General features: G+C 43.0%; 1 protein-coding gene across 7 annotated transcripts in view; it reads left to right on the top strand.

The window, feature by feature from the left end:
• The window catches only part of herc1 (HECT and RLD domain containing E3 ubiquitin protein ligase family member 1), a 117,261-nt gene that overhangs the window by 53,537 nt on the left and 40,919 nt on the right, over positions 1-22,805 (top strand). For 3 of the 7 annotated variants that reach the window (XM_041786297.1, XM_041786320.1, XM_041786281.1), the window contains exons 23-41: positions 1,389-1,752; positions 5,903-6,023; positions 6,122-6,173; positions 7,381-7,652; positions 8,009-8,224; positions 8,392-8,512; positions 9,808-10,045; positions 10,135-10,307; positions 10,618-10,773; positions 10,857-10,963; positions 11,038-11,148; positions 11,224-11,394; positions 12,306-12,545; positions 14,417-14,500; positions 15,522-16,081; positions 17,118-17,748; positions 18,071-18,344; positions 20,091-20,301; positions 20,391-20,557. In XM_041786297.1, coding sequence (XP_041642231.1) covers positions 1,389-1,752; positions 5,903-6,023; positions 6,122-6,173; positions 7,381-7,652; positions 8,009-8,224; positions 8,392-8,512; positions 9,808-10,045; positions 10,135-10,307; positions 10,618-10,773; positions 10,857-10,963; positions 11,038-11,148; positions 11,224-11,394; positions 12,306-12,545; positions 14,417-14,500; positions 15,522-16,081; positions 17,118-17,748; positions 18,071-18,344; positions 20,091-20,301; positions 20,391-20,557 — 4,269 coding nt within the window. The remainder of the gene's footprint in view (positions 1-1,388; positions 1,753-5,902; positions 6,024-6,121; positions 6,174-7,380; positions 7,653-8,008; positions 8,225-8,391; positions 8,513-9,807; positions 10,046-10,134; positions 10,308-10,617; positions 10,774-10,856; positions 10,964-11,037; positions 11,149-11,223; positions 11,395-12,305; positions 12,546-14,416; positions 14,501-15,521; positions 16,082-17,117; positions 17,749-18,070; positions 18,345-20,090; positions 20,302-20,390; positions 20,558-22,805) is intronic. The other 4 variants (XM_041786327.1, XM_041786289.1, XM_041786312.1 and 1 more) reach the window with 3 other exon arrangements.

Genomic DNA, 22,805 nt, shown 5'->3' with positions numbered 1-22,805 from the left:
GAATTTGAATTAATATCAGACATGCCAGTGTTAACACAATAATTTCAATGACATCAAGTTTTAAAATAAATGCATTCAATTTCTTTAAAACCCTTTTAATGACATGCTATTTTACATGCACTGTAGCTGAGCTCCTGTACTGTGCAATATCATTCATTTCACTTTTGAACACCTTTTGGACATTTATTAATTTACTTAACATCAGTAGGAAATTCTATTTTGCATGGTTAAACTGGTGTTGCAACTTTTAACTGACCAGAAGTTCCTGTTTTCTTTCAAATTAAATGCAGATTTTTGTTCAGACAGGAAGTAAAGTACTTTTAGTCCAAGTAAAAATTATGAGGTTAGAGCATAAAAAATAACTTTTTAATGTGAAAGCCTCTTATCATAATTGTTCACCATAACTGGAAGCAGCTAAACGTGACCATGAGCATGTAAATGCTCTCACATTAACTGGGATTATTGGACTTCAGTGTGTCATTTTGTACATGCGCTCCTGCACATCAGAATGCTAGTGTGAAACATTCTGATGACTCAAACCGAGCTGATGTCTGTCACATATCACTCTGCTGCTGTTCCATGGCAGAAATTTTCCCAGTGACAGTACTGATACCAGTTTACTGCCCCCAACCACTACTACCTATACATTTGGCCTATAACATGAAGGGGTAGGGTGAAGAACATCAAATCATCGCCACCACTGCTGCCCTGGAAGTGCACAAATGTCTGTAATTTCCCCGTAAATACGATTTTAAAATTACAACAAACATTTTCCACATTGATTTGATGTTGTTTCAGTTAATTTGTGTCCACCTGATTTTGAACAAGCATTCTAGAAATCGCTGTGCTGATTTATCAGGAACCTGAAGAGTGTGCAATTTTTTTCACAAGGAGTGTTCACAACTAACCCTTATAGCTCTTTTAAGAGGGGCGGCACTCAGAACTCAGGGGAGGGAGCTAAAGTTAAGAATTAGAGTTAAGTCATGGTTTCAGACCACACTGCTGCAGCACTCATCTTAATAATCCATCTAATAACCTAAAATTGACATAATGGGACAGTCTTATGTGGTCTTACCCAATATGGCGTCTTACTTACAGTAATGTTTGTGCCTTTACTCTTAAACGCTGAAGCACTGAGGTTCCAAATTAAATAATATACATAAATAAATTATGAAATGAGCTTTTGAGCACTGCTATGAGTAACCTTTAAAGGTAAATTTGTAGAGCAAACTTCAAAGTGTTTAAAGCTAAATGTTTTATTTGCATTAGCAGGAGTGTTTTATTTCTGATCTTTGCATCCTCTCTGAGTGCATCATGTGACCGTTGCCTGTTTTCTAACCCAGCATCTTGTGTGTGTTTTTTGTGTGTGTGCACCATGCACAACACAGAAATCTTTCAATGTTTCCTCTCAGCACGGGAGGTCGCTCGCAGCCGGGACCGAGAGCGAGCCAGCAGCAGCACCGGACTGGGATCGGGCTCTGCTTCCAGGAGCGGAGGAGGTGGAGGTGGAGGAGGTGGGGGAGGAGGAGGAGAGGACGACTCCATCCTGTCTCAGGAGGGGAGGAGAGGCAGCTTGGGGCTCCCAGAAGGCCAGGACCTGTACACGGCCGCCTGTAACTCCGTGATACACCGCTGTGCTCTACTGCTGTTAGGGGTGAGCCCGGTGCTGGGAGAGCTGAGCAAACAGAACCAGGAGGATGGACAGACCCAGTCCAACCCGGGGACGCAGGAGTGTCTGAGCTTCATGACCAGGTCAGAGCGAGACCACAGAGATACCATGAGGAGGGAGGGCATGAAGGTGTAGAGATAAAATGTTTGTCCTCTCTTCTTTTGTTATAAAGAAATCTCTCTTTATCATGTCTTTATTCTCAAAGACAAGTATCAAATGTGTTTGTTTTTCCCCTCTTATTTTGAGGTGATTTCTCAAAGAGAATTTCCTTTATTATAACGCTGAAACAAACTCTCAATGAAAACGTATGAAGAAGCACATTTACCCTGTAAAGGGCATTTTCACATGAAGCAAGATTGTTCATAGCTTGTTTGAGCATGATTGCTCCCCTCCCCCACAGGTTTGCATTATTTAATGTCTTAGTTTGAAGTAGAAAAAGAGCTCAGTAGCCTCCAAGGTTTGAATCAACATTTAATTGCTAACATTTTTTTCAGTAAAAATACACACCAAATTAAGATTAAAATCTGCAGATATTTGTCTTACATCTTGCTTAAAAAAACATGATTGCACTTGATTTTTGGTGTCAAAGAGCCTTCTCCTTGTTATTAGCTGAGATAAAATATGGCTTTAAAACTACAGACACTGCATTTTTCCACTTTCTGTACATGCAGAGCCATGCATTACTGGGCCAATCAGAGAGCCGGGAGGGTGTGTCTACTGTTCTGTAAAAATTTAGTTCAGTTCACGCCGGGACCTTGAAACCTTTAACCTACTTTTATCCTGTTCAAACAGGTTTCATCAGATCTCCTACCTACATCTTTAGATTCCTGCCTGGGGCAGATTGAACCTGATGGTATCTGGTTTCTGTTCTGCAGGGTGGGGTGTGTCGCTGTCACTTTAATGTATATGCATGCCCTCATTTACACTTTCAGGTATTATGTACTGAGCTGTATATCAGGCTTTAATCTGAGACTTAATGGAGTGACTGGAATAGTCACTTTTTGTCCTTACTTTACATCTAGCCATGCATTTTAAGCCCCAGGAAGAATGAGTGGTGGAGCACCTCACCTGCCTGATCTAACCTTTTAATTACAGTGGACATCAGGCCCCCCACCACCTCTGTAGAAGAATTCACCACCCACATTTTCTAAAAAGTTCAACCCCTGTGTGCCAGTTTGGCTCAGTCCTCACCCCACTGGTCCCAGGATCTAACCCAGGTCCTGGTGCTGTTTGGTGAATGTTTTAGCCCTCCCTACCTCTCTGCATACTTCCTTTCTCTCTCTTATCAGCTGTCCTTCAAAATAAAGGAAAAACAGCTTCTTTTCCACCACTGAATTGTATCAAATAAAAAATTTTGAAGTTTTGGGCTCAAAAGAAATAAAATGCATGTGTTCATTTTATTTTTCTCCATTTTCCTGAGAAAGCACGGACATTTGGTCATTTCTTTAGGAATTTCCTTTTCATTTTGGTAAAAAAAAACCAACTTTGTTATAAGAGGAAAAAGATATAAATAATTTGAACTTTAAAGAAAAAGACCAAAATACCCATGAGATTCCAGGAAAACCTAAAACAATGTATGAAGTAGGGCTGGGTATTGTTAAGAACCTCATGATTCAATTCGATTTCGATTCTTTAGGTTGCGATTCGATATTGATTTAAATTCTTCAATGTCGATTCAGTAAGAGGTAGAAATACACAATTAATCTGTTGACATTATTTTGATAATTATTTTCATGCCCATGTGAACATATGTGGTAGGTCACCTCACATTTTTGAGCAATTAAACATCTGAAAATAAAAATTTGCACAATAATAACTTATTTGTGCATTTGGAGTACAAAAGTAAAAAACATGACAGTTCTGTATAAACACTGAAAAAGTTAAGTGTATGTAAACTTAAATAATATTTCTGTCCTCTTGGAAATTGTGATAAACCTCACATAACATGGTTATGGTTGGTTGTTGTTTGGTTGAGTGCGGCCTCCATCCATACAACGTGAATCACATGCACAGCGACCCCCACTGGCCAGGAGGTGAATCGATTCAGAGGATTTGCTGAATCGATATTGGATTGGGGGAGGAAATATTGTGATGCATCGATTAATCGATATTTTTACCCACCCCTAGTATGGAGGCACTGTATGTCCACTTAGGCTTTATGCTGTATTTTTTTCCTTATAATTATAAATAAAAATTAGCATTTAATATTGCATACACACACAAACGTACCGTAAATGGGCACCGTTATGTACTGGTACAGATTGCAGGTACTGGCCATTGGTTCAAATGTGAAAGGTAGCCAAACTTGAAGCACAGAGACATGCATACATGCAGTATGCAGTAAATAAATTTACTGCCTATGAATCCCAGATTTTCAGTCAATTGAAAACAGCAGTAAGCACATACACTATATTGCCAAAAATATTCACTCACCCATCCAAATAATGTAAATCAGGTGTTCCAATCACTTCCATGTCCACAGGTGTATAAAATCATCACCTAGGCATGCAGACTGTTTCTACAAACATTAGTGAAAGAATGGCTCGCTCTCAGGAGCTCAGTGAATTCCAGCGTGGTACTGTGATAGGATGCCACCTGTGCAACAAGTCCAGTGGGGAAATTTCCTGACTCGTAAATATTCCACAGTCAGCTGTCAGTGGTATTATAACAAAGTGGAAGCCACTGGGAACGACAGCAACTCAGCCACCAAGTGGTAGGCCACGTAAAATGATGGAGCAGGTTCAGTGGATGCTGAGGTGCGTAGTGTGCAGAGGTGGTCAACTTTCTGCAGAGTCAACGCTACAGACCTCCAAACTTCATGTGGCCTTCAGATTAGCTCAAGAACAGTGGTAGAGAGCTTCATGAATGGGTTTCCATGGTCGAGCAGCTGCATCCAAGCCATACATCACCAAGTGCAATGCAAAGCGCTGCATGCAGTGGTGTAAAGCACGCTGCCACTGGACTCTAGAGCAGTGGAGACGCCTTCTCTGGAGTGACCAATCGTGCTTCTCCATCTGGCAATCTGATGGATGAGTCTGGGCTTGGCAGTTGCCAGGAGAACAGTACTTGTCTGACTGCATTGTGCCAAGTGTAAAGTTTGATGGAGGGGGGATTATGTTCTTATTTTTCAGGAGCTGGGCTTGGCCCTTTAGTTCCAGTGAAAGGAACTCTGAATGCTTCAGCATACCAACAGATTTTGGAGGGAACAGTTTGGGGATGGCCCCTTCCTGTTCCAACATGACTGTGCACCAGTGCACAAAGCAAGGTCCATAAAGACATGGATGAGAGAGTTTGGTGTGGATGAACTTGACTGGCCTGCACAGAGTCCTAACCTCAACCCCATAGAACACCTTTGGGATGAATTAGAGCGGAGACTGAGAGCCAGGCCTTCTTGTCCAACATCAGTGTGTGACCTCACAGATGTGCTTGTGGAAGAATGGTCAAAAATTCCCATAAACACACTCCTAAACCTTGTGGAAAGCCTTCCCAGAAGAGTTGAAGCTGTTATAGCTGCAAAGGGTGGACTGATGTCATATTAAACCCTATGGATTAAGAATGGGATGTCACTGAAGTTCATATGTGAGTCAAGGCAGGCGAGCCAATACTTTTGAGAATATAGTGTATGTGCTTGTTGATCTGCTGAAATATCCTCTTGTCTGCATTTTTCATGCCAGTATCTGTCAACAATCAGCGTCTTAATGTTCATAGTGCTCCACAGCCCAGTGTTGATTTATCCATAGACTCTGTTAAACAGAGTTTTAAAAGTAAAGACATCATCCTTAAACTTCTTTTTAACTGTTTGTCTAACATAGCTCATGATGCAGGAGTAGCCAGTGACACACACACAAACTTAAACACACAAACATATCAGACAATTCCAAGAATGAAATTTCTTGTTAACCCTTGCTGCTCCTGTAAAATTAGACTAAAACCCCTCAGAATGGAACACAAAATAAATGAATTATTTAACTGCGATAAGGGGGAAAGCATTTTTGTTTTCCTGCTCAGATAGTTTAGTGACTGACAGGCATGTGCACAGAGAATTATGGTAAATTGGACAGTAGAAATTGAGAATAGTGTCAGATCTGAAGGGGAAAGCTTTGGTCTGATGTTGGCAGTATTTCTTAAACGTCTGAATACGTTTTGTGATCTGGCTGTCAGATGTCAAAAGCTTTTGTCACAGATGGTTCTGAGGTTTTCAGCAGTTTCTTGTGCCGTGTTTTTGCTTTGTAGGAGTGAAAGTCTGAGTGCAGAGAGCCGCTCGGTGCAGAGCAGCCCAAGTTACAGACTGATGAAGTCCAGAAGCGAGTCTGACCTGTCCCAGCCCGAGTCAGACGAAGAGGGATACACACTGGTACATCTCACACTCTCTATTTACTATCCTTTATTATCAACAAACTGAGGAAATTCTGACTTGATTCAGAGATAAATTAACCTCTTGTTTTCTTCCAGAGTGGAAGGAGGAACGTTGACCTAGACTTGGCGTTCTCTCACAAAAAAAGAGGTAAAATACGATTCTTCTGTCTAACTGTGAGGAGAAACGATGATTCAGGGTCTTTGTTGTCATCAGTCATGTGTTACTCTTGTCTCTCTGTCTCTCGATCCCTGTGCCGATAGTTTATTTGCTTCTTTTGGGCCAGTTGAGCCCCAAACGCAAGAGGAGCTCCAAGCAAGTAAACGATGGCATGTTTCTTCCTCTTCCTCTCTTTAGCTCATACTTCCATAACCACGACGCCCCTATCCCCATTCATCCATCATGATGAGGGCCTTACTTTGAGCTTAACGTGAAGACTACAGTGGCCGACAAGGGCAAACAGTTACCAACAGCTAAAAGACAAGTGTACACAAGTGCATGGCATATTCAGAAGTGCTGCAAAGGAAAAAGCACATGCAAACAAAAATAGAGTAAAATACAGCGACTGAAGCCTGCAGCAACTGGAAGAAATTTGCTGCAAAAGGCAAAACAGCTGCATTAATATCAAACATGCTGCAAAACATGAATGATACAAAATCAAGAGACATAAAGGAGAAGCAGCTGGGTAACAGAAATACTGCAGACCCATCATGTGAGTCATGTCTGTTTGTTGTCCGTTGCAGCGTGTTTCAGTCTTTGCATTTGTTCCAGATGATTGCATTCCCCTTTTTTGTTGTTGCAGCATTTCCAAATATGCTCTGCATTTATCCTCATGTATGTCATTTGCCCTTGTCTTCCACTGTAGCAGAATCTTTAAAGTCCAGTCACTGAGATGGTACGTACACTGCTTTGTGAGAGATTGATGAGCCTGTTGTTTAGATAAATCATTCTCTGTTCTGACTGTTTAACTTTGCACAATGATGGCTCATTTCTCATGAAGAATTTAATTTTTGTCACTAAAGAGGATCGGTAAACTAGAAGTGACTATTTAATAGATGACACTCTGGCTTGAGGGACTTTAGCTCCGACATGGAAACATCCAGCGTGGTTACCATTTCACCTGTGGGCTGCAGCACGTCCTCCTCAGTGGGTACCACAAACCCAGTGCTCCCATTATAGATGACTTCATTGGCTTGTGCTGCATGAAGAATCAGCATTCAGCCATTCAGTGAACTCTCTTGCAGTAATAATGCATCACCAGCTAAGAGCTTCAAAGAGACATCCATCAGTGGAGTGATCAGTGCATTTATGTGTCTGAAGGGCTGCTCTCTCCCTCTCTCTCCCCTCCTGTCTGCAGGTTTTCTCCACAGCTCTCCAGACTCCCTGGCAGAGTCGTGGTTCAGGGCCAAACTGAGCCGGCAGCGCAGCTACAGCTCCGCCCACTCCTACGAGGAGTCAGACCTGGACCTCAGCCGCTCTCTGGGCATCCACGCTCTGATCGACAACATGGTCAGCTTCATCAGCGGTGACATTGGACTCGCTCCGGCCTTCAAGGAGCCAGAGGAGAGTATGTCCACCAGCCCACAGGCTACGATTCTCGCCATGGAGCAGCAGCAGAGCCGGGCTGAGGTGAGGAAGACAACCAGGACTTTTTTAGCTCCCCACCCCCCCCGTGTTATTTCAAACTTCAAACCAAAGGAGGAACAAAATGGTGATTTCCATGAAACAGGTCACACAATCAGTTTTACTATAGCTCTGTGGACCCAAAATAAACAGATTTTACTGGGATTAAATAACAATAGATAGGCTGTAGTGCCTACATAGATGAAGGTTTGTGAAAAGTCTGCATTCATGATTTTTCAGTTGTGAGTGCATACAACAAACCAACAGCTTGTTGTGTATTTTTAATGGAGTTTGGTAGGAACTGTCAGCCTTAATATATTCACTGCGATGTGATTAGTGTGTTAAACATGTTCTATGTCCAGCTGCGGTTGGAGGCGCTCCATCAGATCGTGGTGTTGATCTCTGGTATGGAGGAGAAAGGCAGCCAGCCTGGCAGCACAGATCGATCCAGCAGTGCCTTCCAGTCCTCATCCCTGCTCACCTCCGTCAGGCTGCAGTTCCTGGCCGGTTGTTTCGGCCTTGGCACGGTCGGCACAGGGGGGCTAAAGAGAGAGAGCGTGCAGCTGCATCACTATCAGGTATGAAGCCACAAACTTCTTAAGTAAATAACGTCACATGACAGTCACTGCAACCTGTTTACAGCTGCAAACTGAAGCTATCAGCTAAAGAAATCCACATCTTTACATCCGCCATTTAGACCCCAAATATGTTGTTTAAATGTGGCAGTGTATATTTTTTCTTTCAGGATGGTGTGAAAGCAGCAAAGAGGAGCATCCAGATGGAAATCCAGACGGCCGTCCATAAGATCTACCAGCAGCTGTCCGTCACTCTGGAGAGGGCGCTGCAGGCCAACAAGCACCACATAGGTAATACAGGCCCATTAGCACTTTGATTTAAAGGTTGTGATTGGTCATTCAGATACCAAGGGATGTCTCTTTAGTCTGTGCATCCATACTCTGCATTAACATGTTCAGTGTTATCAGAACTCTCTGCCCTTCATCTTATTTTACAGCATCGTTTCTGTGGCTGTCTTACTGTGGCTTGGTATTCCTGCATCCTGTGTGCAGTGAAGCTGCTGAATGGGGGACAGCTAGATAAAAGAGGCTCACAGTGCCTCTTTAACAGCTTTTCTCCCTCATGTTGTCAAAAACCTGCGTTTTAAGAATAGCATTTTAACTTCACTATCGTTATTCTTGGGGCTTTTTGCCTTTATTTTTGATAGAAAAGCTGAAAAGAGACAGGAAACATCCCCATGATCAGGAAATAATCACATGATCAGTGTGTCAGGGATTCTAGCCTCCAAATATGGCTGCCTGTTCAACAGCTGAGCTAAACTGGCTTCCTTACACGTACTTTTAAAGAACAGGTTGATATAATATTTAGCAAATAAATCTTGTACTGGTTAGATTGAAATGACGACCCAATTCAAGAGGACTAGTTTGGAGGGATGATGAGTTGTTCATGGATGAGCCAGTTCTAAGAGCCGGCTCCTTTAGTGAGTCAGGATCTGGCTCCAACTGGAGAGGCAGTTTTCCTTTGCCTTCTTTTGTTGTTGTTTTAGAGACATAAAATGTCAAAATGTTACCAAATGAGGATCAGTTTTTCAACTGAAAGAGCAGCGCTTGTTACCGAGCTGAGATAAATAATCTGGATCTCTAAAAAAAAAAAAAAAAAAAAAAAAAAAGCCAAATTTCCCATCTCTCCAAGTGAGGCTGCATGGACATCCTTGATGCCATGGTAGTGTAACACAGTCTAGTCAGGATGAAAGTGTCACAGACCAGCTCTGAGCTACTGGGTTTCAAACCACCTTCAGTACACAAAGCTTTAAGGATTACCACCTGGTCTCTGAGTGATCTTGTTTATGTGTTGTATAAATGGGGTAAAAGAGTTCTGCTGAAAACCTGCAGAGGAACCTCAAGTCTGAATGAGGTCCCATGACTCACATGTACGTTTCCATCTGTGTGACATGAATCTGGCAGCCTCACCTATCATGTTTGTTTATGAACCTGAAATCTGCCCTGAGCTGTTCTCTTGAAACAGTTCATGTTAGCACACAGAAACAAAATCAGGACAACTGTAAAAACGGGTTGAGTCAGATTTAGTCATAAAGGGCCTTCCCGTCTGATTTGATCTTCTCCTCTGGTTCTTTTCTCCTCCCTAGAAGCCCAGCAGCGCCTCCTACTGGTGACAGTGTTTGCTCTGAGTGTGCGGTATCAGCCTGTGGACGTGTCTCTGGCCATCTCCAGTGGTCTGCTCAACGTTTTGTCTCAGCTTTGCGGCACAGAGACGATGTTAGGACAGCCGCTCCAGCTGCTACAGAAACCTGGGGTATCCCAGCTCAGCACCGCCCTCAAAGTGGCATCCACGCGCCTGCTGCAGATACTCGCCATCAGCACTGGGTGAGAGCTTTAGGAGGTCTGAAACTGGAGAAACCTTTACCCCGCAAACAGATTAAATAAACCCCTCTGTTTATTTTCTCTTATTTCAGGACATATGCTGACAAGTTAAGTCCGAAGGTGGTTCAGTCGCTGCTCGACCTGCTGTGCAGTCAGCTGAAGAACCTGCTGTCTCAGGCCGGAGTCAGCCTGCTCTCTGTAGGAAGGGATCCGGAGGACGCCAAGCACGAGGATGGAGCAGACTCTGAGAAGAAGGACTTCAGAGGTGACAGAGGAGTTTTCTGTCTTCACTCTTAATGACACTGGGCTTCATAAACAGATATAATCTGAAGATTTGTCTTATGTTTGTACTTAAATTGCTCCGGTTTAGCTCAGTTGGTAGAGCAGTGGTTGCAGGTTTTAATCCTGGTCTTGGTACTGTGTGGTCCATATCTTCCACCACTCTCTGTACCTGTATTTGGTGTCTTCTCTGAATAGAGGCAAAAAGGCTCAAAATTGTTCTTAAACACTCAGTAATTTCAAACAGAACACGATGCAGCCTGTGACTGTAACTTTGTTGTTTTATTGATTTTCAGCTCTGATCCGTAAGCAGCACACAGCTGAGCTTCACCTCGGAGACTTCCTCGTCTTCCTCAGAAGAGTCGTGTCATCCAAGGCCATCCAGTCCAAAATGGCTTCCCCGAAATGGACCGAAGTGCTGCTTAACATCGCAGCTCAAAAATGCTGCTCAGGTAAAACCAGCTCGATCAACATGATCAATAATTGATGTGATAGAAACACAGCAGAGACTGGAGCTCCTGTTCTTTAATGGTAGGGGTCCCTCTGGTGGGAAACCTGAGAACTCGTCTCCTCGCCCTTCATGTCCTGGAGGCTGTCCTGCCTTCCTGTGAGGCTAATATGGAGGACGACCAGATGACACAGGTACACAGCTTACTTTGCAGACACCGGTCCTTTAGTACAGACGCTTTAAGCTCACCTGTTTGACTCTTTTTCAGGTGGTTGAGCGTCTCTTCTTGCTGTTGTCTGACTGCATGTGGGAAGCGCCCATCGCTCAGGCCAAACACTCAATCCAGATTAAAGAAAAGGTTCAGGAACTCAAACTTCAGGTGGATAAACAACCTTTATCCTCATCTTTTAATGTGGTGGTGGTTTTTGTGAGTGACTGACTGTTTAATCCACAGGGAGAGGCTGAGGAGGAGGATGAGAACCTGCCCATACAGGAAGTGTCCTTCGACCCTGAGAAAGCTCAGTGCTGCGTGGTGGAGAATGGGCAGGGGCTGACTCACGGCAGCGGGGGAAAAGGATACGGCCTGGCCTCCACGGGGATCTCCTCTGGATGTTATCAGTGGAAGGTCAGTTATTTTTCTATCTTTTTTTAGAGGTAGAAAGGTTTGAGTTCTTACTGAAGATTGTGTCTCAGATCAGTAAATACCACTACTCAGTGTACAGATCTGATACTGTCGACAGACATAAATCTGCTTGGTTCTGCTTTTCCAAAGCATTAATGCAGCTGTTAGTTGATAAAAAAGCAAAAAGACCTCTGTTATATAGAGACCCTGCAAGCCTGTAAACCGGTGATTTCAAACTTAAGATGTAGCCAAAATATCAAGGCACACCATCTCCATGTTCATGCAAAATCTCCTCTTAAACATTTGTTTATGTGTATCTTTTTTCATGCATAGTTGTAGTAACAATGTATGGTTGTTTATTTTCACAACAAACACACCTAGACGTTCCTGGCCTTCACCATTTGGGAACAACTGAAGCACACAAATACACTCATAAATGTACATTTCTGCAGCAAACATTTCAGCTATATCTGCTGTATTCACAGTTGTTGATTAAAGTAATCTGCTCTAGCAAATCCAAAACCCTTTGCGCCTGTTACTAGGCATTTTTACACTGAACTGTAGAGGTAGAAAATGCCAGGAATACCACAGAGAAATCCTGGCTTTCTAAGAGGTTGTCCAATTTTTGGGTACTTTGTGATAATGCAACTTTTAAATGATATTTATCATAATAATGGTTATCTGAAACAATGATGCAATCAAAAAATACCAGTGCAAACACACACAAGTATCTTTATGTGTGTTTCATATATTAAGTGTCTTGTTTTTAATACATTTAATGCGTTTATTTTTGCTTATTAATCCTCTGCCTTGGAACATAGAAAACTTATTGAACTGTTCTCTAACATGTGCATACACATAACAACATATCCTTGTATTGGCTAACTTACCCACTCATTCTTTTTTTTATGTAGTTCTACATCGTGAAGGAGAACCGCGGTAACGAGGGAACTTGTGTTGGCGTTTCACGATGGCCCGTGCACGACTTCAACCACCGCACCACGTCTGACATGTGGTTATATCGAGCATACAGTGGAAATCTTTACCACAATGGAGAGCAGACGCTAACACTCAGCAGCTTCACTCAGGGGGATTTCATCACCTGTGTCCTGGACATGGAGGCCAGAACCATTTCCTTTGGCAAGAACGGAGAGGTGAGACCTGAACGGACCTCTGTGTTCAACATCAGACAATGAGGCAGAGATAAATGCTTCAGACAGTGGGGATATACAGTCATGGACGAAAGCATTGGCACCCCTGGAATTTTTCCAGAAAATACACCATTTCTCCCAGGAATTGTTGCAGTTACAAATGTTTTTGTATACACATGTTTATTTCCTTTATGTGCATTGGAACAACACAAAAAATCAGAAGAAAAAAGACAAAATTGACACAATTTAAACAAAACTCAAAAAATGTGCCAGACAAAATGATTGTCCCCTTTTTAAAACTGTGGGTAAATCATTTTATTTCCAGCATGTGATGCTCATTTAAACTCACCTGTGGCAGTAACAGGTGCTGGCAATCTAGAAATCACACCTGAAGCCAGTTAGAATGTCTAAAAGTTGACTCAACCTTTGTGTTGTGTGTCTGTGTGTTACACCAAGCATGGAGAAGAGGAAGAAGAGCCCAGAATTGTCTGAGGACTTAAGAAGCAAAATTGTGGAAAAATATGAACAATCTCAAGGTTAAAGACCATCTCCAGAGATCTTTAAATCCCTTTGTCTACTGTCCAAAATATAATCAAGAAGTTTATAACCATGGAACTGTGGCCAATCTCCCTGGATGTGGACGGGAGAGAAAAACTGACAAAGGAATGCAACGCAGGATAGTTAGAATGATGGATAAACATCCTCAGTCAACTTCCACACAAATTCAGGCTGTCCTGCAGACTCAGGGTGCAAAAGTGTCAGCTGGGACCATACATGGTCATCTGAATGAGATGAAGCGCTATGGCAGGAGACCCAGGAGAACCCCACTGCTGACAAAGAGACCAAAAAAAGCCAGACTGGAGTTTGCAAAAATGTACCTGAGTAAGCCTCAATCCTTCTGGGAGAATATTTTGTGGACAGATGAGACTAAGGTAGAGCTTTTTGTCAAAGCACGTCATTCTACTGTTTACAGAAAACAGAATGAGGCCTACAAAGAAAAGAACACAGTACCAACAACCCCAAACATGGTGGAGCTTCAAAGATGTTTTGGGGTTGTTTTGCTGCCTCTGGCACTGGGTGCCTTGACTGTGTGCAAGGAATCATGAAATCTGGAGATCATCCAAAAATTTTGGGCCGCAGTGTAGGGCCTATTGTCAGAAAGCTGGGTCTGGGTCAGAGGTCATGGGTGTTCCAGCAGGACAATGACCCCAAACATACCTCAAAAAGCACCAAGAAATGGTTGGAGACAAAGCTGGAGAGTTCTGAAGTGGCCAGCAATGAGTCTGGATCTAAATCCCATTGAACACCTATGGAGAGATCTCAAAACAAAAGGGCAATTTTGCAAAAGAGGAGTGGTCCAAAAATCCAGTTGAGAGGTGTAAGAAGCTTGTTGATGGTTATAGGAAGTGATTGGTTTCAGTTATTTTTTTCCAAGGGTGTGCAACCAAATATTAAGTTGAGCGTGCCAATAATTTTGTCCGGCCCATTTTTTGAGTTTTGTGTAAAATTATGTTAATTTTGTCTTTTTTCTTCTGATTTTTTGTGTTGTTCCAATGCACATAAAGGAAATTAACACGTGTATACCAAAAACATTTGTAATTGCAACAATTTCTGGGAGAAATGGTATATTTCCTGGAAAAATTCCAGGGGTGCCAATACTTTGGTCCATGACTGTACTTATGAGGCAGGGAACTGTTCAGCATGTTTGCTTTTATATGAGGCGTACATGTATTTGTTAAATAGTGTTTTATGCTGTGGAGAACTCTAAATACTCCAAATTTAACTACAGAGAAAGTCCTTAAAATGAAAAAGATAAAAACAGAAAGCTCTTTAGTCCCCTTTCCTCACAGAACTTGTGATTTTTTTTTTAACAGGAGCCAAAGCTGGCATTTGAGGACGTTGATGCTACAGAGCTGTATCCCTGTGTGATGTTTTACAGCAGCAACCCTGGAGAAAAGGTGAGAAAAACACAAACCTCTCCAGGTGAAAACACAAGAAATCACAAACATGGGCTTTTCAACCAGTGGCTGTTTTAAAAGTTTGTACTCCATCCTGGTATGATGAAGCATGTTTGCGGTCATATGACCCTGATAATGATGTGAAAAAGTCAGATAAGGGTCAGGTATTGAGGATCAGCTGTTAGGAATCAGCGTGAAGGGAGGAAAGTTGGTCCGCCAGAGCTCTAGGTGGCGCTGCACGTTGTGCTTATCATCAGAACATTTCTACATCCATCGGCTATGATCCCTACACTTTACAACACAGTGATTTTTAACCACAGGTGAACTGGTTTACCTGGAGAGGAGGTGATCCAGATCACTAATGACTCAGACCTGTAGACCTCCTTCTACAGGTCTAGACGGATGAAAGGAGACTAGAGTATAGAGGAGCCTAGGACTGAGCTAAGAGACTAGCTGAGCCTCTTTAGCAGCTTTTTTCCCTCGTTTTGTCTTTTAATGGAAACACTGATACACTATTAAGATAATAAAACTCCTGGGGTAAGAGACTGAGTAATGATGAGTCATTCATGAGCAGGTCAGCCATGAACAATAGGAGCTATGTCCTGTTTGAGAGCCAGTTTCCTTTCTTTTATTTTGCTGTTATTTAGTCCATATTCAAAAAGCCAAACTGGTACCAGATGAAGAGCTGTTTGGGAGCCAAAAGGCCAGCTCATATTCCTGAGCTGAGCCAAGTGATCCAGATCTATTAAGTTTTTTTCCTTTGAGATTATGTTTGGGGCGTTTTTGCCATATCCAGATAGGACAGCTGAAGAGAGACAGGAATCATGGGTAGAGAAAGTGGTGGAGGACATGCACAGCGCTGGACCAGGAATAGATCCCTCGATTAGTGCAATAAGGACTCAGGCCCCAGTACGTGGGTGCCTGCTCCACCAACGGAGCCAAACTGGCACCCAGGGTGGTGCATGTCAGGTATCCATGCTCACCCTGCTCATACGTACTGTTTGCTCTGGTTATTCTCCAGGTGAAGATCTGTGACATGCAGATGAGGGGAACTCCTCGAGACCTCCTCCCAGGTGACCCGGTCTGCAGCCCCATGGCCACAGTCCTAGCTGAAGCCACCACTCAGTTGATCCGGATCTTACACCGCACCGACCACTGGACTCATCGCATCAACAAGACCATGATCGAGCGGCTCCACAAGATCAAACCTTGCTTCAGAGAATCAGCCAGCGTGTCGGGCAGCAGCGGGGGTCAGCGGCTGAAAAAGAGCCGCTCGGTGCAGAGCCGTGAGGAGCACGACGCTCAGAGAGAGAGCCAGGACACGCCCACTAGGACGGAGGAGGAGCGTGGACGCCACGGGCGGCAGCACGGTCTCGGGGAGCTGTCGGAGCACCACCTGAGGACGCTCTGCACCGAGGTGTGGCCAGTCCTGGCGATCATCGGCGGGGCGGATGCAGGACTGCGTGTGGGTGGTCGATGTGTGCACAAACAGACGGGAAGACATGCAACTCTGCTGGGCGTGGTCAAGGAAGGAAGTACGTCAGCCAAGGTGCAGTGGGATGAGGCGGAGATCACCATCAGGTATTGTGTGAGACTTTTCTGTGGCATCTTATGTCACCTTTGACTTTTCCCTCTGTGTCGCTTTGTTTGCTAGTCAGTTTTAAAGAAATACTGAGTTTCAAACTTGATGGATCCCACTTAGTCATAGCATTTGACTTTGTTTTTGTTATTTCTCTACAGAAAAAAACGTTTTTGCTGTGCATGGCCATTCAGTTAAACCATCTAGATATGATTTCTGGTCCATATTGTTGATCCCTTTTAAAAAGAAATAGACTCAGTGGTCGTTCTTATATTTTAACATATTTAATGTCTTAATACCTTTCTAGTTAGCTTTAGTCAAAGAGCCACCTGCTAGAAAGAGGGGCTGAACCTTCCAGAACAAATTTTATTGGATTTACAAGCACCTTCAAGTCCTCATTTGATATTCTTCCAGATCAAGTGAATTTGTTTTCTTTCACTATAATGGATTACATTTTCTTCTGGTGTGTCCAAACATGTTAAAATGAGTTGTATTCATGTTGTTAACAGTAGTGCGAGGGCCAGGCAATGGCTGCTTGTTGCTTAAATTATTCATTCATTTGCATAGCCATTAGGTTAGTCTTTAGCTGCTGAACTCAGTGTTGTCCTCAGAACCTTATCTGACCTTTTCATGCTGTAAACACTGCATAATGTAAAACAGCTGCTGTCATCAGAACACTTTTGTAGGTCCATCTACTTTGCATGAATTCTGTTTAAAGTCATTTATGGCATTTTGAACTGCAGAGTGAGCTCAGTGTTTGTCCCATTCTCTGTATAAGCCTCCAGCTTTCACTCCTCATGATTCATTCTCCCGTCCTTTGGTTTGATGCTTCCACATTTTGTTTTTTTGCTCTTTTGCTTCACTATGATCCACTGCTCTTCTGCATGTCTGAATTAATCACTGGACGGCATGCTTTGTAGCCCTAACATCCCATCTCTCTGTTTGTCTGGCATGCTGTGCTCTTTCTCTCCTGCCCTGTCCCTCACTTTGTGTTTCCTTCCCTTGTCTCCTTTCACTCTTCATTCCCTTCGATTAAAGCTTCCCAACTTTTTGGTCGCCTAGTGACACTCCTCTCTACAACCTGGAGCCCTGCGAGCCGCTGCCCTTCGATGTGGCACGTTTCCGTGGACTCACTGCCTCCCTGCTGCTGGACCTCACCTACCTCACCAGCATCCACGAGGAAACTGCCGCAAAGCTCAGCGCACGGCGTCATGAAAAGAAGCACCGTAATGCAGCGTCCACTGGGCACGAGCCAACCAGTAACGAAGAGAAAGCAGACAACGAGGGACACAACCGCAGTGAACAAAAAGAAAACGCCGGAGCCTCTTCTGGAGCAAACACCACCACCTCAGACCTCCGGGTATCTCACAGCCTGGACGAGGTGAAGGCACATGTTGCCCCAAACTCTAAATCCGAGAGCGAGATCTCCTCCGTGGTCAGCGGGGGGAACGAGGCTCTTTTCACCACAGCCACTCACACTCCAGCTGAAGGGAACAGGAAGAAAGGTCACGACCACAGCTCCAGGAGTCATGAACACTCACCATCATCCATCGCCACGCAGTCAGAGATCCACGCCGTGCAGCTGTCCTACCTTTACCTGGGAGCCATGAAGGCACTGAGCGCCCTGCTGAGCTGCAGCAAGTATGCAGAGCTGCTGCTCATCCCAAAGGTACTGAAGCGGCTCGGTTTAGTCCTGTAGAACCACTTTACCGCCTCTGTAACCATAATGATGATAGGAATCATAATGATTATTTTATTTTTACAGCACTTTTTAATCAAGAGTTCAAAGAGAGCGTTGACAAATGTTCAAAGGCAAACAGAGCAAAGCATTAGAACACAACAGCAAAAACCAGAGCAGCTTCCTACTTCTAAACACAGTGGAGAAGTTGACAGTCTTGGTTTCCACCTTCGTGTTGCAGCTAGTTTCATTTATCTTTTAGATATGCTGATCGACCAAAGTTTCATGTATCTTCCTCTCTTATTTTACCCAGGTGTTACCAGAAGCGGCTCCCAGTGGGCACAACGCTGATCTGAACGCTGGCTCTGGTGGGAGCACGTCTGCCGCGTCACCCGTGTGCCAGGAGGAGGTGGAGATGCGTGCAGCCCTGCAGTTTCTCATGCGTCACATGGTGAAGCGGGCAGTGATGCGTTCTCCGATTAAACGGGCTCTGGGTCTGGCCGACCTGGAGAGAGCTCAGGCCATGATCTACAAACTGGTGGTGAACGGGCTTCTGGAGGAGCCAAGCGGAGGAAAAACGAAACCAGGTGTGGTGTCACCTGTATTTGATAAGACATCTGAAGATAGGAAACATGGGGAGGGAGAGTGGGGGAAGAATTCTAGCAAGTGATGTCAGGATCAGCTATTAAACCTGTGGCCAGTGTAAAGTAGAACCATAACATCTAAGTACCATATATGGAGGCCTGCTCTGCCATCAGAGCTATAGGGACTTTGCGGTTCAAAAAAGAAGTTTAAGGCCGTTAAGACAACACAAAACAAACAGACCCAGGAGGGGACTGAGTTTAGAGTTGAGGGTGTTGAAGAGCTGTGTGTGTGCGTGGGGATGGATGTGTGTGTGTGTGTGTGTGTTTGTTTGCCAGGAGTGCATGGGAGTGTATATGGAATGCATGCATGTGCTTTGGTGTGTAGGTTGCACATGTTTATGACAAAACGAGGGAGAAAAGCTGCTCAAGAGTATCAGCTAGCCTCTTAGCTCAGTCCTAGACTCCTCTAAAATCTGGTCTCCCTTCACCAGTCTGGACCTGTATTAGGAGGTCTGCAGGACTAAGTCATCACTGATCTGGATCCCCTCCTCTCCAGGTAAACCAGTTCACCTGTGGCAAAAATCACTGTATTGTGTAGGGATCATAGCGGATGGATGTAGAAATGTTCTGATGATAAGCACGATAAGCGTGGTAAGTGTGCAGCGCCACCTAGAGCTTTAATGGACTAACTCCACTACATTCACATCAGTTCCTAACTGCTGATCTTCACTTCCTGACCCTCTATCTGATATTTGTCTGCCATCAGGGTCATGTGACTGCTGACTTTTGCTCTACAAATTTTCACAGCATCAGAAACAAAACCAAAGACAGGTTTTCATCTAAAAACTCAAATAAATTATTGGGGCTGGCACCCAGCTGACAGTCAGGTGGTGGATTAGTTGGTGGACATGCTCTCATATAAATGAGTTTAAAAAGATTTATTGTGCTTCAAAAAGCTGGTTATTTTTGTAAAGATTGGATGATATCCAGTTTTGTTAAATCTTTCACAAATTGTATGCACTTTACTGCCATGTGGCAAAAAATAATATAATATAATACACAAAAATCAGATAATATAAGAGGCTGTTGTGGAGGTTGTGACCCGGGAGCAGTGAGAGAATAGAGACAGGCTGGACAAAAGCAAAGCCAAGTGAAAGATGTGCTACATGGAGGCAGAATATGTATAAATACTTCCACTACAACTAAAGGTCTCAGAATCTCTTTCTTATTGCATAAAAGGAGTTGTCTAGCTAAAATATTCACATGAATTAAAACTGAATAGACTCAGTCTTAGTCCTCTCCATCCAATTCCAGGAAAGATCTAATCCAGAGTCATAACCTCCAAATAGATCCAACTGATTCAATTCTACAAATATCAAACCCTTTTAGATTGCTCTGGCTAAACTCAGAAAGTACAGTAGCTAGGTGAAGCAGCTTTTCACAATAAAAACCCCCGGGGCAGAGACGGACATAATGGCTTATTATTGATAATACAGGGTAATACAGGATTGATAAATACAGGAGGGCTAAATACTCCTACCTTGTAAAATTACATTAACAGAACTAAATTTAACTGAAAGGTTAAAATTTTATAACTGTTTTTAAACATCTACAATGAAAATAAATTAAACATTCACCCTTGATTATTCATGTTTTAACGGGCACTCTGGTTTTGTTCGTCTTTGTTTCATCCTCGCTGTACTCTGAGATTCTATCTGACTTTAACCTTTGTCCATGTTTCTCCCCCAGGTGTGAGGAGTGAACCAGAGGGGGAGGGGGAGGGCACAGAGGGGGAGCAGTTAGCACAGACCCCCGTCACCACCAGCCCCTCTGCCTCCAGCACCACCTCCTTCATGAGCTCATCTCTGGAGGACACCACCACCGCCACCACACCCGTGACAGACACAGAGACGGTCCCGGCCTCTGAGTCTCCGGGGGTCATGCCCCTCAGCCTGCTGAGGTCAGATCAGATGTCCGAGCACGCCGCCTCTACTCTGGTTTTGTAATATAAGATGGTGAATATGATCTGTGTGTTTGATGTGACTACAGGCAAATGTTCTCCAGCTACCCCACCACCACGCTGGTTCCTACCCGTCGAGCTCAAACCCCCCCAGTGTCCTCTCTGCCCACCTCCCCCTCAGACGAAGTGGGACGGCGGCAGAGTCTCACGTCCCCTGACTCCCAGCCCAATAGACAGCAGAACAGAACAGGTACCTGTAAGTATGGCCGACTGCTTCACTAGCCTGCGAGTCGATGTGTTAGAGTGCTCTGTATATGCAGAGCCTTAAAGCTCAGCCTGTTTGAGACTAGGGCGGCTTGAGGTTTAACTTTGTTTTTTGGAGGGAACAAACACTCAATGGCTTAGTTTTTTTTTTTTATTCTTTATTTGGGATCACACATAATAGACAGTGGTACAATGACTAGCAGAAAGACTCCCAGCATGATACCTCTTTTAAGTTTTTCTTGAACATAGAGATAAAATGAAGGAAAAAAATAATAGCAATAAAAAGAGAAAAAAAAAACAACAAATTACTATTTACACTTAGTGACATTAGAACATGAGGTGTCTCTTATCTAATAAAACAGGAGAAAATATTTTCATACAGGTGTCTGTAAATAAATGAGTTCAAACAAAAAAAGGGTGTTTAGGAAGGATATAGATTTTCCATTTTTCCCACAATTCTTGGAATTCTTTCTTCTGGAGCCGCAATGAAAAGGTGATTCGTTCCATTACATAGATTTCATAAGTTATACTGTACCAATCTTCTATAGTTGGAGCTTCTGGCTTAAGCCATTTTTTGTTATTGCCTTCTGGGCAGCAATACTCAATACTGCAAACAAAGAGTTGCTCCCAGTTAAAAGTAAATGTAGTCACAAATATATTTGCCAATTCTTTATGGATATCACTCCAGAACCTGTTCACTTTGGGACAGGTCTAGAGCAGATGAAAATGATTAGCTTCCTGGGAACCACAATTCCTCTAACAGTTGGAGACAGAGTTGCTTAGTTTAACCCCTGTAGTAAACAACGGCCTGTAAATATATGACATTTCTGGCTGATAGATGAGTGACTGACTGAAACGCTGAGGTGAGAATGAGACATGTCGAAACAGTGATTGAATCAGAGATACAAAGAGCAACACTATGACCAAGTCTAAATAAACACAGTATTCTCCTCATGGAGAATAGAAGTTAACTTATTATGCATTTACAATCATGTGCAATCAAAAGTAGCAGCACAAGGGAGGAGGAGGGGGAGATTCAAACGGTCTCAGATCAGCTCGTTTCTTCACCAGCTGCTAGGCTAATGATTTTCAGGAGCATCTCTGTGATCTTACTGATTTCCAGGTTAGTATTGTGTTATGTCAGGAGTGTCAAAGTCAATCACAGTAGGGGCCAGATTCTGGATTCAGGCCTAACCTGAGGACCTAACAGCATCCCCTTTTTAACCAGAAACTGTCAACCTCATTTCACCAGTAATGGATATGTACTGAAACTTAGCACTGATGATAAATTATTTTGACATTTAAAAAGTTAAAAAGATAAGTTTAAAGGCTCTCAATCTGAGAAAAGTACATTTATTAGTTCAAAAAGGTAAAAACATGAAATTGAAATTGAAAAAAAATGTGTTTAAAGTCAAATATATTCAAAAGAAAGTCAAAATCATTAGTTTAAAAGGTCAAAATATGAAATAAAATTTGTAATCATGAAATTAAAAGTCAAAACATGATTCGAAATTTCAACTTGTGAGTCTAAAAGGTCAAACTATGGGATTATGAAGTCAAAGTAAGGAGTTGAAAATATGAGGTAAAATATTTGGTTTAAAAGGTCAAAATATCACTTAAAAATTAGAGTTATAAATCTTAGATGAGAAGTCAAAATTGTGAGTTGAAATGCTCAAAGTATGAAATTAAAAGCCAGAATCCTAAGTTTGAGTCCTAATTGTGAGACGCTAAATTGAAAATGTGAAATTAAAACACAAATTGATTTCTTTTTCCCCATTCCTGACTTCTTATCTAAATATTTTTACTCCTTCATTTTTCAGATTTTGTGACTTAATGATATCTTAAATCATCAGGATAAGTTTGCATTTTTATACTTGAGGAAATCTGCAGACCTCAGACTGATGGACCAGTAAGAACAGAAATATGAGATCATCTTGCGGGCTGGATTTAACTGTTCCATGGGCTGGATTTGGCCCCCGGGCCTTGAGTTTGACACCCTTGTGTTATGTCATGGTAGCTGCTGCTTTGCATTTCTGTGGTACACTGACCTCACAAGACAGTTTTCCCCTCAACAAAAGCTCTCAGCATGTTTAGTCTCACAAGATCTAAATCCCATAACACCCCTAGTGATCAATAATGCAAATTTAGACAAAAGAAACCAATCAGATTTCACCACTACCCTTAGTCTCTGTTCCAGCGATGGGCAGGGGGGCATTTAGGGGGTAAAAGTTAGAAAAAGG

Source organism: Cheilinus undulatus, linkage group 1 (assembly GCF_018320785.1).
Source record: "Cheilinus undulatus linkage group 1, ASM1832078v1, whole genome shotgun sequence".
NCBI classification, from domain to species: domain Eukaryota; kingdom Metazoa; phylum Chordata; class Actinopteri; order Labriformes; family Labridae; genus Cheilinus; species Cheilinus undulatus.
Note: the sequence above shows the minus strand (reverse complement) of the source record. Positions and strands in the feature narration are given on the sequence as shown.